Source organism: Anomaloglossus baeobatrachus, chromosome 2 (genome assembly GCF_048569485.1).
Source record: "Anomaloglossus baeobatrachus isolate aAnoBae1 chromosome 2, aAnoBae1.hap1, whole genome shotgun sequence".
NCBI lineage: Eukaryota > Metazoa > Chordata > Amphibia > Anura > Aromobatidae > Anomaloglossus > Anomaloglossus baeobatrachus.
The window spans coordinates 219,684,160-219,704,811 of record NC_134354.1 but is presented as its reverse complement, the minus strand read 5'-3'; the positions used below and the strand labels follow the sequence as shown (position 1 = coordinate 219,704,811).

General features: G+C 45.8%; 1 protein-coding gene across 3 annotated transcripts in view; it reads right to left on the bottom strand.

The window, feature by feature from the left end:
* The window catches only part of SYCP1 (synaptonemal complex protein 1), an 811,750-nt gene that overhangs the window by 670,756 nt on the left and 120,342 nt on the right, over positions 1-20,652 (bottom strand). For all 3 annotated transcript variants that reach the window (XM_075335624.1, XM_075335625.1, XM_075335626.1), the window contains one exon: positions 6,827-6,900. In XM_075335624.1, coding sequence (XP_075191739.1) covers positions 6,827-6,900 — 74 coding nt within the window. The remainder of the gene's footprint in view (positions 1-6,826; positions 6,901-20,652) is intronic.

The following is a 20,652-nucleotide window of genomic DNA, read 5'->3' as shown; positions in this document are numbered from 1 at the left end:
CCTCCGGTGACCAGCTGGTTTTTCCTTCCATGTATTCCTTGCTTCCTGCCAGGATCTGAATTTCGAGTGGAGTGGTGGATACATACAGTGGAACCTTGGATTAAAGGATGCTTTACACGCTGCAACATCGCTAGCGATAGCTAGCGATGTCGTGCGCGATAGCACCCGCCCCCGTCATTCATGCGACATTTGGTGATCGCTGCCGTAGTGAACATTATCGCTACGGCAGCGTCACACGCACATACCTTTTCAGGGACGTCGCTGTGACCACCGAACAATCCCTCCTTCAAGGGAGAGGTGCGTTCGGCGTCATAGCGACATCACTGCGGAGTCACTAAGCAGCCGCCCAATAGCAGAGGAGGAGCGGAGATGAGCGGCCGGAACATGCCGCCCACCTCCTTACTTCCTCATTGCCGGTGGACGCAGGTAAGGAGATGTTCGTCGTTCCTGTGGTGTCACACATAGCGATGTGTGACGCTACAGGAACGATGAACAACCAGCAGCATGCACCAACGATATTATGAAAAGGAGCGACATGTCCACGATCAACGATTGTTGACGTTTTTGCAATCGTTGATCGTCACTCCTTGGTGTCACACGCTGCGATGTCGCTAACAGCGCCAGATGTGCGTCACTAACGACGTGTCCCTGACGATATATCGTTAGTGATGTCGCAGCGTGTAAAGCACCCTTAAGAGTAACTTGGTTTGAGAGCATTTTCCAAGACGAGCAAAGCTTTTTAAAAATGTGTAACTTGGTTTAAGAGCAATGCTTTGCAATAAGAGCAAATATTCACCGTGCACACTTCCAGTTCTGTCCTTTCACCACGCACTGACCCGCTCTGGAGGTAACTTTCTGCACATATGTACTGTATACTATATGCAATATACCATTATACAATATATACTATGTAGCATGTCTATCAATTTGCATTTGTGGATACAGTGCTATACTTTCCTTTCTGCTAACCAGTACAACACATTGCTTGCACTGTAAATCTGCCAGTGCAGTATTTCTACCCCACATTTAGCTTATTTCTGCCCTTATTTTGGGGAGAATAGATTTGGGGTGTTTTTTTGTGTAGTGTGCTAGAATAAAAGGTTGTCATATTTATACATATTTTTTTCTCTCTATAATGTACCTGCTGCGCGCCAATGATTCTATTGTAAGGTAACATGCAGTTTAATTTGTGTTATATGTTTTTTACTTTACTTATTTACTGTATTTATACAAACTGTGAGACTGTGACCGGGGTTATCTATGACGGCCGGTATGTCTCGCCCCGGTTGTGCTCACTCCATGATAGAAAGTAAATCCACTATAGGGTTAATGCTGTTTCCCTACAGGCTGAAGGAAGGGTTAAATAGAATCAGGAACAAGGGCAGGTGTGCCGGGAGTGAGGAAGTGAACAGAACTCCCTGAGTTTTCTGCTGGAGAGGCACATGTATTTTTGTTATGGACTTTTGTTTGGACATTAAAACCGTGTGCTGTGAACCTTAATGCCTGGATCCCGTGTCTTCTGCTGCGCAGCCGACCGTGCTACCTCACATATGGTGGAGAATGCGGGCATGACAGCCGGTGAGGTGTAGCATCCATCCCTGGTGACCCAGCTGCGCATGTCCTGGATTCGAGCGGCTATACTACAGCCCAAACCCGGCGACGCCATGGAGGAAATACTAAAGCAGCTGGCACACGCTAATGCACAGCAGCAACAGGCTAATGCAGAGCAGCAACAGACCAATGCACACCTGCTCCGGGCGTTGGAACGTCAGCAGCAAGCTTTGCAAATGCAGGAAAAAAAACTCCAAGAACAAATGGATCAGGCCAATGCACGTCAGCAGCAATCCTTGCAAGGGCAGGAAAAAAGGCACCAAGAACAGATGGTTCTCCTGGCCAAGTCGATCCGTGCCGGACCGGCAGCAACAACCCCGGGACCGGGTGACGACGGCAGCGTCCGGAAAGCGGTGAGACAAGCGTTGCAAAAGATGACCCCGGGGGATGATGTGGAAGCGTTCCTGGCGGTGTTTGAGCGGGTGGCCGAGCGGGAAAAGCTGCCGACCGCCCAGTGGGCTGAGGTACTGTCACCCTATTTGACGGGGGAACCCCAAAAAGCGTACCTGGACCTCTGTACCGAGGACGCCATTGACTATGTGACCCTGAAAGCCGAAATACTGGCTCGGTTGGGGGTGAATACCTATGTACGGGCTCAGCGGGTAAATCAGTGGTTCTATGAGGAAGCCAAACCCGTACGCTCCCAGGCCTATGACTTATTGCATCTTGTAAAAAAGTGGTTGCAGCCTGACACTCTGAGCCCGGCGCAAATGGTGGAAAGGGTAGTAGTGGATCGTTTTGTGCGCACTTTACCCGTCACCGTTCAACGGTGGGTAGGACAGGGTGACCCGAGTACCCTGGACCAATTAGTGTCCCTGGTAGAGCGGCATGTGGCTACGCAGGACTTGATACGGGACACTGAGACTTTGCGTACCGCCCGTCGGTCCGGCCCCTCCAAGCCTAGGGCCAAGGACCCACTGCTGACAACGGTGCAGGAGTCCCCTACCGTCCCGTCTGAGGCCGCGGCCGCCATTCCTGAGGTCCGGAAGGTTCTGTACCCTAAACGACAACCCGTCAAGGGGGTTTCCGTCCCCATTAGATGTTGGCGGTGCCAGCGGGTGGGACATATGGAAGCCCAGTGTCCACTCACCACGGAGCCCATGGATTGTGGGGTTACCCGGCGGGGTTCAATGTATGCTCAGGTGGTGTGTACCGCTGACCTGGTCTCACCAGAGACGGAGCCCCACTTGTGCCAAATACAGGTGAATGGATGTCCGGTTACAGGATTGTTGGATTCCGGAAGCTTAGTGACCCTTGTGCGATCCACCTTGAGGGCTAAAGTAAAGGCCACAGGACGCACCGTGGGGGTGGTTTGCATACATGGGGACCGCCGCGACTATCCCACGGGGATTGTCACCATCACAGCACCTTGCGGTCAGGTGCAACATGAGGTGGGACTTCTTAACACTCTTCCTTATGACGTGATCCTAGGAAGGGATCTGCCCAATTTTTGGACTTTATGGAAGGGACCCCCTAAGTCCCCTCAGATATTGGTCGGTCCGGGACCTGAGCCCTACAATCCTGAATCCGGGACACCTGCCGTAGGGGTCACCATGATAGGGACAGAGTGTGAACCCGATAGGTCGCCCCTAAAGGTATTGGCAGGAGAGGCTGAGACGGTCGAGCCCATCCCGGAGTTGGAGGCGTCCCCGGCTACGTTTGGGACAGCCCAACTCCAGGACCCTACGTTAATACATGCCCGGAGTCGGGTGACAGTAGTTGACGGGGTGGCACAGCTGCCCGGTGCCCAGGTAAGGTACCCCCATTTCGCTCTTAAGCAGGATTTACTCTACCGGGTAGATGAAATACGGGGCGTGGGGGTAGAACAGTTGGTGGTGCCCCAGCCGCATCGCCGGCGGGTCCTCGACTTGGCTCATAAACACCTGATGAGTGGCCACCTAGGGGTCAAGAAAACGCAGGAGCGAATATTGCAAAGGTTCTATTGGCCCGGGGTCTTTGGGGAGGTAAAACGGTTCTGCGAAACCTGCCCGGAGTGTCAACTTACCGCACCCCTGACCCATTTTCGCAGTCCGTTGGTACCGTTACCCATTATAGAAGTCCCTTTTGAACGGATAGGGATGGATCTGGTGGGGCCCCTCGTAAAGTCCGCTCGAGGGCACCAACACATCCTAGTGATCGTTGACTATGCCACCCGGTATCCCGAGGCGATACCTCTCAGACATACTGCAGCAAAGCTTATAGCTCGGGAGTTGTTTGCTGTGTTCTGCCGGGTGGGGTTGCCCAAGGAGATCCTTACGGATCAGGGGACCCCATTCATGTCTAAAGTGACCAAAGAGCTATGCCGGCTACTCCAGATCAAGCAGTTGCGTACGTCTGTGTATCATCCTCAAACGGACGGTTTAGTCGAGCGTTTCAATAAAACCCTGAAAACCATGCTAAGAAGGGTGATTTCAAAAGACGGGAAAGACTGGGATATGATGCTTCCCTATTTGATGTTTGCCATACGAGAGGTGCCACAGGCATCCACGGGGTTTTCGCCTTTTGAATTGTTATACGGGCGACATCCCCGGGGATTGTTGGACCTGGCAAAGGAAACATGGGAACAAGAGCCCACCCCCCATAAAAGTGTGATCGAACACATTCTAGGTATGCAGAACCGCATAAGCGCGGTCATGCCAATTGTGAAGAAGCATTTACAGGAGGCTCAGGCCGCGCAAAGCGGCCGCTACAATAGACAAGCCACCGTGCGGACCTTTAAACCCGGGGATCGGGTGTTGGTATTAATCCCCACGGCGGAGAGTAAATTCCTGGCTCAGTGGCAAGGCCCCTACGAGATAAAGGAAAGAGTCGGGGTGGTTAACTATAAAGTATTGCAGCCCGGTAGGCGGAAACCTGAACAAATATACCATGTCAACCTATTAAAACCTTGGCAGGAACGGGAAAGCCTGATGGCTGTTTTTTCCCCACCTCCCTCCTCTTCGGGTCGTTCACATCCGGCTCCAGCGACCTCCGGAGAGGACGAACCGGAAGTAAGGATTGGAGAAGCCCTCACCAAGCAACAGAGGCGAGAGGCTAGACGGTTGGTTCAGCAGAACCCCGATGTCTTCTCTGAGCTGCCCGGTAGGACCAGTCTGATACGACATGATATTGTCACCGAGCCCCACCTGAAGGTACGCCTGAAGTCATACCGGGTACCGGAGGCTCGACGACAAGCCATATCGGAGGAAGTAAAGACAATGTTACGCCTGGGGGTCATTGAAAAATCCCGGAGTGAATGGGCTAGTCCGATTGTCCTAATACCAAAACCCGATGGCTCCTTAAGGTTCTGCAATGACTTTAGGAGATTGAACGAAATATCTAAGTTCGATCTCTACCCCATGCCCCGGGTGGATGAGCTGATTGATAGGCTGGGACAGGCGCGATATTTTACCACGCTCGACCTGACCAAGGGATACTGGCAGGTGCCACTGACGGAGTCCGCCAAGGAGAAAACCGCTTTTGTTACGCCGGAGGGTCTCTTCCACTATGTTGTCTTGCCTTTTGGGTTACATGGCGCTCCGGCCACGTTCCAGAGGTTGATGGACTTAGTGCTGGAACCCCACCAGGCGTATGCATCAGCATACCTGGATGACATCATTATTTACAGCTCCGATTGGCAGACCCACTTGGAACAGGTACAAGCGGTGGTGGACGCGCTTCGAACAGCCGGATTGACAGCCAATCCCAAGAAATGTGCGTTGGGACTCACGGAAGCCCGCTACTTGGGCTACGGGATAGGCCAAGGAGTGATTAAGCCCCAAATTAACAAGGTTGAGGCGATCCAGAAGTGGCCTAGACCCCTGCCCACGAAGCAGGTTAGGGCCTTCCTGGGTATCGTGGGGTACTACAGGAGGTTTGTAAAGGATTTTGCGGGACTATCAGCCCCCTTGACGGACCTTCTCAAAGGCAAGAAGTGCGTCATGGTGCGCTGGACTCCGCAGGCCGAGGACTCCTTCCGGGCCCTGAAGGGGGTCCTGTGCGGACAGCCCGTTCTTGTACACCCTGATTTCCGGAAGGAGTTCATAGTACAGACTGACGCCTCAGAGGTCGGCCTAGGGGCAGTGCTGTCTCAGGTGGTTCAGGGGGAGGAACACCCCGTCACCTTCTTAAGTAGGAAGCTCACCCCTCCCGAGCAGAATTATAGCGTAGTGGAGAAGGAGTGCCTGGCGATCAAGTGGGCCTTGGAGTCCCTACGCTATTACCTGCTGGGACAGCAGTTTCGCTTGGTGACGGATCACTCTCCACTGGTCTGGATGAGGTCCACCAAGGAACGGAATGCCCGGGTTACCCGGTGGTTCCTTTCTCTGCAGAACTTCCGGTTTACGGTTGAAAACCGGGCCGGTGGGTTGCAGGGCAACGCCGATGCCTTGTCCCGCGGCCCGTGTTTGATGGCTGGAGTTCAACTCCGCACGCTTGAACTGAGGGGGGGGGGTATGTGAGACTGTGACCGGGGTTATCTATGACGGCCGGTATGTCTCGCCCCGGTTGTGCTCACTCCATGATAGAAAGTAAATCCACTATAGGGTTAATGCTGTTTCCCTACAGGCTGAAGGAAGGGTTAAATAGAATCAGGAACAAGGGCAGGTGTGCCGGGAGTGAGGAAGTGAACAGAACTCCCTGAGTTTTCTGCTGGAGAGGCACATGTATTTTTGTTATGGACTTTTGTTTGGACATTAAAACCGTGTGCTGTGAACCTTAATGCCTGGATCCCGTGTCTTCTGCTGCGCAGCCGACCGTGCTACCTCACAAAACGTATTACAGTAATACAAAATAATGTACTGTATTCATATAAACTTACAGTACATTAATACAAATACTGTATTGTATTAATGTACTGTAAGTTTATATGAATACAGTACATTATTTTGTATTACTGTAATACGTTTGTATAAATACAGTAAATATTTTTGGGTTGTGGAACGAATTGTCTGCATTTCAATTATTTCCTATGGGAAAATTTGCTTTGATTTAAGAGTAACTTGGTTTAAGAGCCCACTCCCGGAACCAATTATGCTCGCAATCCAAGGTTCCACTGTACTTTTTTCTTTATTATGATCAAAGTCAGGTACCCAGCATATGATGTACCTGTACATCATAGGTCGTAAAGAGGAACAAATAATTACAGTAAATATCAATTATTTCTAAAATTAAATCAAGAGTATCACCATATACCAAAAATTCATACAGTATCATTCACTTTAGCTGTTATACATACACATATTAGCTTTTTCTGCAGCTCCTTCACATGTGTCTTTGAGGATATTACACAAATATCTTGTTGCATTGCTCCTATACAGATACATTAAAAATATATTATTTACCTTACCATATAAAAAGTAGTTGTGCAAGACAGCAGTGAATACATTCTTATCATCCGAAATTACATAATTGTAGGGGAAAAAAAAATGTTATTCTGAAGGAAATACATGTATAGTAGCTAATAGTCAAAGAAGCAGTCTATTTTGCACTCAAACTATTTTGCATATACACTGGAGATCATTGCTTGCATATACAGTTAGGTCCAGAAATATTTGGACAGTGACACAATTTTCGCGAGTTGGGCTCTGCATGCCACCAAATTGGATTTGAAATGAAATCTCCACAACAGAATTCAAGTGCAGATTGTAACGTTTAATTTGAAGGTTTGAACAAAAATATCTGATAGAAATTGTAGGAATTATAGGAATTATACACATTTCTTTACAAACACTCCACATTTTAGGAGGTCAAAAGTAATTGGACAAATAAACCAAACCCAAACAAAATATTTTTATTTTCAATATTTTGCTGCGAATCCTTTGGAGGCAATCACTGCCTTAAGTCTGGAACCCATGGACATCACCAAACGCTGGGTTTCCTCCTTCTTAATGCTTTGCCAGGCCTTTACAGCCGCAGCCTTCAGGTCTTGCTTGTTTGTGGGTCTTTCCGTATTAAGTCTGGATTTGAGCAAGTGAAATGCATGCTCAATTGGGTTAAGATCTGGTGATTGACTTGGCCATTGCAGAATGTTCCACTTTTTTGCACTCATGAACTCCTGGGTAGCTTTGGCTGTATGCTTGGGGTCATTGTCCATCTGTACTATGAAGCGCCGTCCGATCAACTTTGCGGCATTTGGCTGAATCTGGGCTGAAAGTATATCCCGGTACACTTCAGAATTCTTCCGGCTACTCTTGTCTGCTGTTATGTCATCAATAAACACAAGTGACCCAGTGCCATTGAAAGCCATGCATGCCCATGCCATCACGTTGCCTCCACCATGTTTTACAGAGGATGTGGTGTGCCTTGGATCATGTGCCATTCCCTTTCTTCTCCAAACTTTTTTCTTCCCATCATTCTGGTACAGGTTGATCTTTGTCTCATCTGTCCATAGAATACTTTTCCAGAACTGAGCTGGCTTCATGAGGTGTTTTTCAGCAAATTTAACTCTGGCCTGTCTATTTTTGGAATTGATGAATGGTTTGCATCTAGATGTGAACCCTTTGTATTTACTTTCATGGAGTCTTCTCTTTACTGTTGACTTAGAGACAGATACACCTACTTCACTGAGAGTGTTCTGGACTTCAGTTGATGTTGTGAACGGGTTCTTCTTCACCAAAGAAAGTATGCGGCGATCATCCACCACTGTTGTCATCCGTGGACGCCCAGGCCTTTTTGAGTTCCCAAGCTCACCAGTCAATTCCTTTTTTCTCAGAATGTACCCGACTGTTGATTTTGCTACTCCAAGCATGTCTGCTATCTCTCTGATGGATTTTTTCTTTTTTTTCAGCCTCAGGATGTTCTGCTTCACCTCAATTGAGAGTTCCTTAGACCGCATGTTGTCTGGCCACAGCAACAACTTCCAAATGCAAAACCACACACCTGTAATCAACCCCAGACCTTTTAACTACTTCATTGATTACAGGTTAACGAGGGAGATGCCTTCAGAGTTAATTGCAGCCCTTAGAGTCCCTTGTCCAATTACTTTTGGTCCCTTGAAAAAGAGGTGGCTATGCATTACAGAGCGATGATTCCTAAACCCTTTCTCCGATTTTGATGTGAAAACTCTCATATTGCATCTGGGAGTGTGCACTTTCAGCCCATATTCTATATATAATTGTATTTCTGAACATGGTTTTGTAAACAGCTAAAATAACAAAACTTGTGTCACTGTCCAAATATTTCTGGACCTAACTGTACACTGAAGAACATTGCTTGCTTTTTTTTTTTTTTTAGAAATAATGTAATCTACATTGATCAATATTTGAAGGTTTCTTGTAAGGGGTACACCATGCCACTAGAAGAATGTTTTACAAAAGATCCAATGTTAATCAACATTAAACCTTTATTTTGTGCAAAATATGATGATCATAATTAGAGAACAGCAACGACTGTAGAACAGAGAAAGATTATAACTAAATTTTCTGAAGGTAACAACAGTCACCAATCAGTAGGAAGTGTATAGGCCTTTCCTTTGAATGACTCCAGCACATCTGCAGCCACAGGACATCACTAGTCTCTCACACTGCTCTGGTGTGATTTTGCATCACTCTTCTTCAGTCTCTTCCACAGTTCTTTGACTACTGTGGGTTTATTGGCCATAATTTTGTGACCAAGGATTTTACAGAGGTTTTCTATTGGGCTTAGATCAGAAATCTAGGCTGGCCATTTCATGAATGATGATTGAAAGGTACCAACGTATAACAAAACCTCAAGTTGAAATTTCCATCTTGGAAGTTGAGCCCAAGGTTTATTGATTCCTAAAAAAAATCACTCATATCATTAACCCGGTAGCATTTCACTTCGAACTTCCATGGGCCTTGAAAATTCATAACATGTTTCATAGGCCATTGTTAAAGAAATTTGTTGAACCACTGAAACCCTCTCCCCTACCACACGCCCTGGTCTTGATGGATGGCTATCTTGAGTTTCAGATTGCCAAAATTGTTGAATCTCACCATGTACATCACGGATGTGTCACGGCCTGTCACAGAGGTATCACGGCTGGCTGACAGCCCAGTTTCCACCTTCAACCCAGAGTGGCAAAGGACGGGGTGAAAAAAAATGAGTGGAAGGAACCTCCCACCACCTTCTGAACATGAGACGTGGCATCCCATATCCACTGTCAACAGTTGACACTAGAGGACCCAGCGTCGCAGGACCCTTGAACTGCATAATTAGTAGGAGTGACGGTGCCTCGCCTTCCAGCAATACAACAACCTGAAGTGAGTCTCGTGGAGCGCAAAACACAGCAAGAGCGAGCATCTGTACTAGCTCCACCCTCCGGAGCCAACACCACACCCCTCATGGCCAGTGAGGGGTGATAGGTGACCCGACGGAGAGCCATAGTATGCCCAGGAGTGCAAGGGACTCACTTGGCTGCAGTTGCATGAGAAGGATTAACCCCCCTGACCCCCGGAGACCTGCCATGATGCCTACCAACATGCATACCGCCAGAACTGACAGCGCCTTCTTGTGGTCTGCAATGGTCGTCTCCAGTTGCTCTAGAGACTTCTGTGGTTGCTACTCTTCAGATAATTGTTTGAATTTTGCTATCTACCTGGGATCTGGTGATAGCATTCGTGCTTCCCCTGTATTGTTTCCTTGTATCTTCCTTTAGTGTTAGTGGTGTTGACTGGCTCCCATACCCGCCATCCTAACTTAGGGCCCTTTTCCCAGGGTAAGACAAGGCCCCAGATATCCAGCTCGGCAACAGGTGTGGAACCTGTATAGGGACAGTGATTGCAGTGAGGGTGAGCTGCAGGTTGTTGTCAGGGGTCACCACCTCCCAGTTTCCCTAGCAATAAGGCATCCCTTCCCACTTCCTTTGCATTGTCCTATATGGATGGCATAGCTTCTCACCCCTGCCATGACATACATATATATTTATATAGATATATATTCTCAAATCTGTTTAAAATACTAGTGCTTCTATGTAACAAGTTCAGTTTCTTCCCCTGTCCAGTTGCAGGAAGGTGTGCCTGCCTAGTAGTGTTGAGCAATCCCCCTGATGGTCGGGATCGGGGAGATCATTTTGTAAAGATCGAGATCGAAATACCACGATCCTGCGGCGATCACCGATCTTGGACTTTACAATTGATATAGAAGGGTTAATAGTTTCTCTATTTCTTTATTAAAGATATTTTATTGAAAATTAGTAAGTAGATCTGATGGTAGTTCATAATAATCATGGAGCCTTCGGAATTAGAGACAAGCTCAAGGATTATTATGGTCTCTAAATGTTCTTCTTATCTTCTTCTTATCTCATATGCAAGACTCTACATTTTTGTTTTGCTAAAACTTAAAGGTCATATGAGCAACTTGTAAAGTCCAGCTAGAAGCCTTTTTTGCAATATCACATTGATCTGTAAATGGTATAAATAAACTGTACCTTAGCTGAATAAACAGAAAATTGATCATGCTCACATGAATGCAGGTCTTTTTCTCCGAGCGCTCGATCTTGATTAGGTCTGAAGAGGCCTAATTCAGAGGACCTCACTGGTGATCCCATAAGCTGACTTGTGACAAAACAGAACAGCTACAACAGTTTTTGTCGCCCAACGTGGGGCCATGGCCAACCAGCCTATTCGGAAGAAGTTTTGGGGACTCTTGAGACAGTGAAATTTCAGCTGCAGCAAGGTGAGAAGCTTTAGGCTATGTGCGCACTTACCGGATTTTGCCGCGGATTTTCCGCAGATTTGCTGCATGTTTCGCTGCAGAAAATGTTCATAACATCTCTGCAGTGAATCACCAGCAAATCCTATGGAGAAAAAAATTCCTGTGCGCACTGGGCGGAATTTGACAGCTGCATGTTTTGCTGCGGGAATCCCGCAGCAAAAACAATTGCATGTCACTTCTTTTCCGCACATCGCTGCGGGATTTCACTTCATTGACTCCAATGTTAATCATGAAATCCCGCAGGGAATAACGCAGGCAGCAAATTCTGTGCGGTTCACTGCGTTTTCCTGCGTTATTCCCTGCGGTATTTCGCGGTTTACCTCCGGTAATGTACATCGCCTGTCTGCGGTTTTGCAGGGAAGTGATGTCATTACAGGAAGAGGAAGCCGTGCAGAGTAAACACACACATCACAGACACACACAGACATCACAGACACATAGAACACACATAAAAAGAAAACGGAAATATAGAAAACAAAGAACGTGGGCTCCGCTGCATATTTACCGTCTAGCCGAGGTAAGCACACAGCGGCGGGCCGGTATTCTCAGGCTGGGGAGGGAGAGGGGCAGGGTTAATGTCCCCTGCCTCACTCCCCCTCCGGCAGCCGAGAATATCAGCTGCAGCTGCCCCGGCACTGTCGCATGCATTATGCGGCACTACCGGAGTGTCCTCGGCTCTTCTTGCCACCGTGTAGCAGTGGCAGCAAGGTAATACAAGGGGTTAATGATGGTGAGGGACCACCGCCATTAACTCCAGGCTTGATCATGGCAGCGTCTGTGACAGCTGACATGATCAACCCGTAAGTAAAGTGAAAAAAACACAGACACCGAAAAATCCTTTATTTGAAATAAAACAAACAAGCCTCGTTCACCATTTTTTTAACCCCTCCCGCACCAAAGCTCCGGCGTAATCCACCGCTCCTGCGTAATCCACAGGTCCTGCGCTGCTTCCATCCAGCCGCGACTGTCACAGACACAGCGCTGAATGCAGCAGACAGCAGAGGTAATTACCGGTCATTTCCCACGGCCGGTAATGTGAACTCACTGCCGACCGTGGGAAATGCAGCGATCTGTCCTCTATCTATCTATCTATCCCTCTGTCTGTCTGTCTGTCTGTCTATCTATCTATCCCTCTATCTATTCTTCTGTCTATCTACTATCTCAGAATTAAATGACTTTTTTTTTTTTTTTCAATGTGCTTTATTGCATTGAATGCAATAAAGCACATCCCAACCCGCACGCGGCAATACCGCGAATAATACCGCGGTAAAACCGCAGCAAACCGCATGCGGTTTTCGGGTGCGGTTTCCTGCGGTTTTTTACCGCGGGTGCGGTAATCTTTGAGAGCATGCGGAATTTTCTCAAGAAAATTCCATTTCCCAGTGCGCACAAGGCCTTATTCTTACACTTTATTTCACTGTCTCTGATTTCCCGAATATTTTGGGTAAGGCTGTACACGGTTCAAGAACTGTGGCATCACCAGTGAGTATTGTTTTTTTCTCATGCATGTCTGAATGAGAGTTGAAATATAGAGTAATAAGATAATCTGTTGTCCGTTCATTAACTGATTGCATAGATTGTAAAGCACGGAATTTGGGACAGTCTCTGTATAATTACATTTGCTGTGTTGCTGTGTTTTGTGTTTTGCTTTGGCCATCTTTGCATCTTTCATGGGCAATACACTGGTCTAGGGATATGTGTTCATAAGTGGTTCCATACTAATGCCTAGATAAAGTAGGCAGGCAATAGGTTGTTGTATATTGATGAGAAGCCTCTGAATAACAAAGTGATGAGTAATTGAGATAAGAGACTTGGTGAAATAATATGTATGTATAAGTCTAATGGTTATAGGTCATTCTGTGGACTGTGAAAAGATGTTCCGGTTGTGAAATGTCACAGGGCATAGCCATATAGAGTATTTGAGTGGATACCTGACATATGTATTTTTTCCCATCAGTGTCAAGAGCGGTTTAGATAATTTTATTTACATGTGAGGTTAACTGATCCTTGGAAGGTGTATTGTTACATATGTTTCTAGAATCAAGTGCTGTGAAGGTATATAAGTAGTCTCAAGTTTTTGCTGGGATTGTGTATTATACCAGTGGGTATTAGGGATGTTTTGGAAAAGCTGAATCAGGACGAAAAATTCTTTTGAGAAAACACTCTTGCTAAACAAATTGTGCGCTGCTGCTATTCTGTTGGGAGGGGTCAAGTGAACAGCTGCGCGATTTTCTGCCCTCTGTGAGAAGTCAGCTCTGAGAATTGTTTTGGTTTAACTCTAGTTTACGTTCGTTGCTGGAATACTTTGTAAAGGACCAGCATGGGGTACCCAACTGCACATCAGGTCTAAGTGGGTTAGAGAGCAGTGTGGCCTTCCCACTTACATGGAGGTGATCTAGTAGGTGAGAGGACTATCACACCTGGTCCTTCCTGCTTTAGTCATCTGGTCTATTGAGTGAGAGAGGTGTTTTTTAACCCTTCCCAATACGCCCTGCAAGTGTAGCAGGTGAGAGTGAATGCTGATTTAGCCTTCCAGTTACAACTTGAGAGCCCATTCTGACTTGCCAGGAGAAGTGTGGCCTGTTGACAAGGTCCAGGGACACTGAGAGGGCATTTGCAGAAAGGTGGGCTGTGTGGGAATAAGTTGAAGCCATGGGCAACTTGTTCAGTGTGCAGTGTGGGGCTCCAGCAGGATCCAAAGCAGCCAAACAGATAGTGCAAGAAAGAGAAGTCAAGGAAGCAGTGAAAAATATCAGACCAATACTCAGAAAGGCAGACATGCCAGAGTGTGGTTGTTTGGATGTTGAGAAATGGCACAGATTCAAGGTAGAGGTGCAGCATTGTGGATGTAAAGAAATAACAATGGGATGTATTATTATATTATTGTTATGTAAAGTGTATTATAAATGTTTTAATGCACCAAGAGCAAAAACTGTGACTGCTACCGCCCCCCCTTCACATGATCAGAAACCCAGACCACATGAATTGACTTGTAAACATTGTAGTCAGAAAAACCCAGACTGGAGAAGTACTAGTGCTCCGTGTAATGTTACTCGCCCTAAGCAGATTGCACTAAATCCTGTTCGAACCAGATCCCATGTGATGACAGAGGACGCTGACACTGAGACAGAGGTAGTGAAGGAATTGAGTTTTGGGGAGGAAGCTGGACATTACTCTGACGGTGAGGAAAGGAAACAGTTATCTGACCCTGAAGACCAACCTTTCCCTCTTTCCCTGACTGACGTAATACAGCAGGAAGGGGAGAGTATAGAGACGTACTTTTGGAGGTTACAGCTGAAATGGGCAGACATGGGGTACAAAGTCAGAACCTCCCTTAATGACAAAATACTGATGAGAATATTCGTTAACGGTATGAATAAGGTTTTACGAGAAGCAATACAGACAGCCAGACCTGAGTGGAGAAACATGGACCCAACAGACCTTCTGCAAGTAGCTAAGGGGGTTGAACTGACAAAATGCAAGCGACCAGTTATGTATGCTAGAGCACAAGGAAAACAGTGGAAGCAGAGAGGGAGGGCACCAGGTGACCTAGTGACCGTACAGTGCTGGAATTGTGGACAGAATGGACATTACGTCAGACAGTGAAACCCCAAATAGTAAAGGGAGCAGACTGACCCTCCTCCTCCCTTTCCTCCTCCTTTGCCTCTGGCCTAGGAAACTGGTGACCACGAAGGGACTGGAGGGATTGGTGTCTGAAATTCCCTTGACAAAACAGTATCCCTTAAGCCCAGCCAAATCAATGGCCCTGACCAGTGATAAGAGAATATGTGCAAGCAATGGCTCTAGTACAAAGGTCCTCCCCCTGTAACACTTCCTTGTATCCAATCAAGAAAAAAGGGCCCAAAGGTTCCCCTGACACACACAGAATAATGCATGATTTGAGAGCTGTCAATGCTGTCACTGAGAGTGTAACATCCATTGTTCCAAACCCACATACCTTACTGTCACAAATCCCAGGGACCTCCAAATGTTTTACAGTAATTGATTTGGCAAATGCATTTTTCTCTGTGCCTCTACACCCTGACTGTCAGTATCTTTTTGCCTTCACACATGAGGGGACACAGTACATGTGGACAGTCCTCCCGCAAGGAGGAATGAATTCACCTACCATTTATTCTACAGCTATGGCAGGAATTCTGGAACAGTGGCAACCGCCTCATCCACAGGTTACGCTATTGCAGTACGTGGATGACCTTTTGCTCTGCTGTCCAGACCAGACGTCCTGCAAGGAAGCCACAATTTCTTTGCTGTGTTTTCTGGCAGAGAATGGTTGCAAAGTTTCACGTGAAAAATTACAGTACTGTAAGCAAAAGGTAACATTTTTGGGTCACTGTATCTCTGAAGGTACAAGACACCTGACCGTTGAGAGAAAACAAGCAGTCCAAAATCTCTCCTTACCCAGGTCCCACCGGCAACTGCGCACCTTTTTGGGCTTAGTGTCATACTGTAGGCCTTGGATAAGGTCTGCCTCGCAAATGATGCAACCCCTCTATGATTGTCTGTCATCTGACCCCTTTGACCTCACTCAGGAAGCTATTGATTCCTTTCATTCCCTTAAACTACTCAGCGCGACTGGACCCAGTTGTCAGAGAGTCTCCCACGTGGGTCCGTGCTGTAGCAGATGCTGCAGTACTGCTAGCGAAAGCTTGCGAGATCACATTGATATTTCCCTTAGCAATTTACTCCCCGCATGACATCCATGCTATACTTGTGCAAGTACAACCGAAACACCTGTCTATGGCCAGACAGCTCAGACTTGAATGTGCCCTTCTGATTCCTGAGTATGTCTCCCTCAAGAGGTGTAATGGTCTGAATCCAGCCACCCTTTTGTCAGTAGATTCAGAAAGGGGGAATTGGTGACAATGGTAGCAAGTGAGGATGAATACTTTGACATGACGCACGAGCATGACTGCATAGAGCTGATGAGTCAGGAGACAGCAGGTTTTCCACATGTCTATGATACACCTATTCCTAATGCAGATTTTGAGTTTTTTGTAGATGGCTCCAGATACCACCTGGATGGGAGATTCTACACTGGATATGCAGTAGTATCCTCACATGAGGTAATCCGAGCTGAACCACTCCCGCCGCACATGTCCGCACAGGAGGCGGAGCTAACAGCGCTCATTGAGGCGTGTAGAGCGGGATCAGGTAGGAAAATTAATGTTTATTCAGACTCAAAGTATGGATTTGGGATCTGTCATGATTTTGGCCCTATCTGGAGAAGTAGAGCTTTTCTTACGTCAGCTGGTAAGCCTATTAAAAATGCAGAATTGGTAAAACGGTTAATGGAGGCACTAATGTTACCAGTCCAGGTTGGCATCATTAAGGTGAAAGCACACACAAAAGGTGACTCACTGGAGGTAGCGGGCAATAGAAGGGCAGATGCAGCTACGAAAGCAGCAGCAAAGAGGCCTAGGGATCAGAGGATAGTGGCAGGGAGCCAGCAAGTCCCAGCCACAGTGAGTCTAGATGTCCTGAAATCCCTCCAGCATCAGGCTGCCCAAACAGAGAAGGAACACTGGGGAAAATGGGAGCTGGGCTGAACTCGAATGGAGTATGGGAAAGTAAGGATAGATTATGTTTACCAAAGTCCCTGTTCCCTATGATGGCACAAGCAACACATGGCCCCACTCACGCCTCAAAAAGTCACATGTGTAACCAGGTGAATGCCTTCTGGATCGCTCCTGGCTTCAGTTACGTAGCCTCCAAACACGTACAATCCTGCATTATCTGTGCACAACACAACCCAGGTAAAACAGTAAAAGTCCCTAAGAAAGCAACACCCAGACCGCTCTACCGTGTCAACGACTGCAAATAGACTACATACAACTACCCAAGATAGGAGTGTATGAATACGTCCTGGTATGTGTAGATCTCTTTTCAGGATGGGTTGAGGCCTATCCAGTAAAATGTGCAAATGCTAAAACAACTGCAGATAAACTAATGAAGGAGCTAGTCTGTAGGTATGGCATCCCAGAAGACATAGAAAGTGACAGGGGTACGCACTTCACTGGAGAAATAATGAGGGACATTATGCAGGCCCTGGGAATAGAGCAGGCATTCCATACCCCTTATCATCCGCAGAGCAGTGGAAAAGTAGAGAGATTAAACGGGACACTTAAACTAAAAATTCAAAAGGCCATGGCAGAGACAGGAAAGAATTGGGTAGAGTGCTTATCCCTGGCACTCTTTTCAGTCAGACACACTCCAAATAGAAAAACAGGCTTGTCTCCTTTTGAAGTCCTGTTTGGTAGTGCCCCAAAAACAGGTCTGTACTTTCCACAAGGGCTACAGATGCAACACGGCACTATGACAGCCTACATCCAGGCCTTACAGGAAAGACTTAATGTGGTGCATAAACATGTCTTTTCATCCATTCCAGATCCCAATGCAAGTGCAGAAGTGCATCAGCTGAATCCAGGTGATTGGGTGGTCGTGCGCAGACACGTGAGAAGGAGCCTAGATCCACGCTTTGATGGCCCATTCCAAGTCCAGCTGACCACATCCACCTCAGTGAAACTTGAAGGAAAACCCACCTGGATCCACGCCAGTCACTGTAAAAAGGTCACTCCACCGCCAGAATGATAGTTTTGCTAATTATCCTGCTAGGTGTAGCAGGGTTGCTGCACCAAACAAAGACACTGAGCGAACTTTTAAATACGGACTGGGATAATAAACTCATTCGCCACCATATTTCTCTTACTGAGGACATGGAAGGAGAAAAGCCAAAAGACTGTTGGATCTGCACACACAGTTTTATTTTCTTCAAAGACTATGCCATATTTAGCCTTACCTCTGTAACCACAGGAGGTGTTGATATCAGACTGTATATACAATGAACACAAAAAAACCAAAAGGAGAAAAATTGTAGGAAAAATACCCTGACTATAAATAAATAAATTGCAAGTGCTTAATAACAGGGTACTTAGTATATACATTTTTGCAAAAAGGTAAGAAGCTGTCTCACCTCGTCACGGTGTACCCATCTGAGACAGTCCCTAACCTACTAAAGTTAAAAACATATTCTGTACCTGACTTGTGTCATGTCCAAAACTTCAATATGAATGGTAAAGTGGTCAGCTGGGTCCCAGATTAAATACACAGCAAAAAGTGAGACGCAGGTAATTGTTCAGCCTCAGTATCAGGAGGGCTGCACCCCCAACTTGCATTAGAGCAAGATAACAGACAAAAAACACAAAAAAACTGAGCTGTAACAAAGGTTCAATAAACATGCAACATTACAAGCATGTGAATTGCAGCCTCAAGACTAGAAAAAAACCAAAGGAGAAAAATTGTAGGAAAAATACCCTGACTATAAATAAATAAATTGCAAGTGCTTAATAACAGGGTACTTAGTATATACATTTTTGCAAAAAGGTAAGAAGCTGTCTCACCTCGTCACGGTGTACCCATCTGAGACAGTCCCTAACCTACTAAAGTTAAAAACATATTCTGTACCTGACTTGTGTCATGTCCAAAACTTCAATATGAATGGTAAAGTGGTCAGCTGGGTCCCAGATTAAATACACAGCAAAAAGTGAGACGCAGGTAATTGTTCAGCCTCAGTATCAGGAGGGCTGCACCCCCAACTTGCATTAGAGCAAGATAACAGACAAAAAACACAAAAAAACTGAGCTGTAACAAAGGTTCAATAAACATGCAACATTACAAGCATGTGAATTGCAGCCTCAAGACTAGAAAAAAACCAAAGGAGAAAAATTGTAGGAAAAATACCCTGACTATAAATAAATAAATTGCAAGTGCTTAATAACAGGGTACTTAGTATATACATTTTTGCAAAAAGGTAAGAAGCTGTCTCACCTCGTCACGGTGTACCCATCTGAGACAGTCCCTAACCTACTAAAGTTAAAAACATATTCTGTACCTGACTTGTGTCATGTCCAAAACTTCAATATGAATGGTAAAGTGGTCAGCTGGGTCCCAGATTAAATACACAGCAAAAAGTGAGACGCAGGTAATTGTTCAGCCTCAGTATCAGGAGGGCTGCACCCCCAACTTGCATTAGAGCAAGATAACAGACAAAAAACACAAAAAAACTGAGCTGTAACAAAGGTTCAATAAACATGCAACATTACAAGCATGTGAATTGCAGCCTCAAGACTAGAAAAAAACCAAAGGAGAAAAATTGTAGGAAAAATACCCTGACTATAAATAAATAAATTGCAAGTGCTTAATAACAGGGTACTTAGTATATACATTTTTGCAAAAAGGTAAGAAGCTGTCTCACCTCGTCACGGTGTACCCATCTGAGACAGTCCCTAACCTACTAAAGTTAAAAACATATTCTGTACCTGACTTGTGTCATGTCCAAAACTTCAATATGAATGGTAAAGTGGTCAGCTGGGTCCCAGATTAAATACACAGCAAAAAGTGAGACGCAGGTAATTGTTCAGCCTCAGTATCAGGAGGGCTGCACCCCCAACTTGCATTAGAGCAAGATAACAGACAAAAAACACAAAAAAACTGAGCTGTAACAAAGGTTCAATAAACATGCAACATTACAAGCATGTGAATTGCAGCCTCAAGACTAGAAAAAAACCAAAGGAGAAAAATTGTAGGAAAAATACCCTGACTATAAATAAATAAATTGCAAGTGCTTAATAACAGGGTACTTAGTATATACATTTTTGCAAAAAGGTAAGAAGCTGTCTCACCTCGTCACGGTGTACCCATCTGAGACAGTCCCTAACCTACTAAAGTTAAAAACATATTCTGTACCTGACTTGTGTCATGTCCAAAACTTCAATATGAATGGTAAAGTGGTCAGCTGGGTCCCAGATTAAATACACAGCAAAAAGTGAGACGCAGGTAATTGTTCAGCCTCAGTATCAGGAGGGCTGCACCCCCAACTTGCATTAGAGCAAGATAACAGACAAAAAACACAAAAAAACTGAGCTGTAACAAAGGTTCAATAAACATGCAACATTACAAGCATGTGAATTGCAGCCTCAAGACTAGAAAAAAACCAAAGGAGAAAAATTGTAGGAAAAATACCCTGACTATAAATAAATAAATTGCAAGTGCTTAATAACAGGGTACTTAGTATATACATTTTTGCAAAAAGGTAAGAAGCTGTCTCACCTCGTCACGGTGTACCCATCTGAGACAGTCCCTAACCTACTAAAGTTAAAAACATATTCTGTACCTGACTTGTGTCATGTCCAAAACTTGAATATGAATATGTTTTTAACTTTAGTAGGTTAGGGACTGTCTCAGATGGGTACACCGTGACGAGGTGAGACAGCTTCTTACCTTTTTGCAAAAATGTATATACTAAGTACCCTGTTATTAAGCACTTGCAATTTATTTATTTATAGTCAGGGTATTTTTCCTACAATTTTT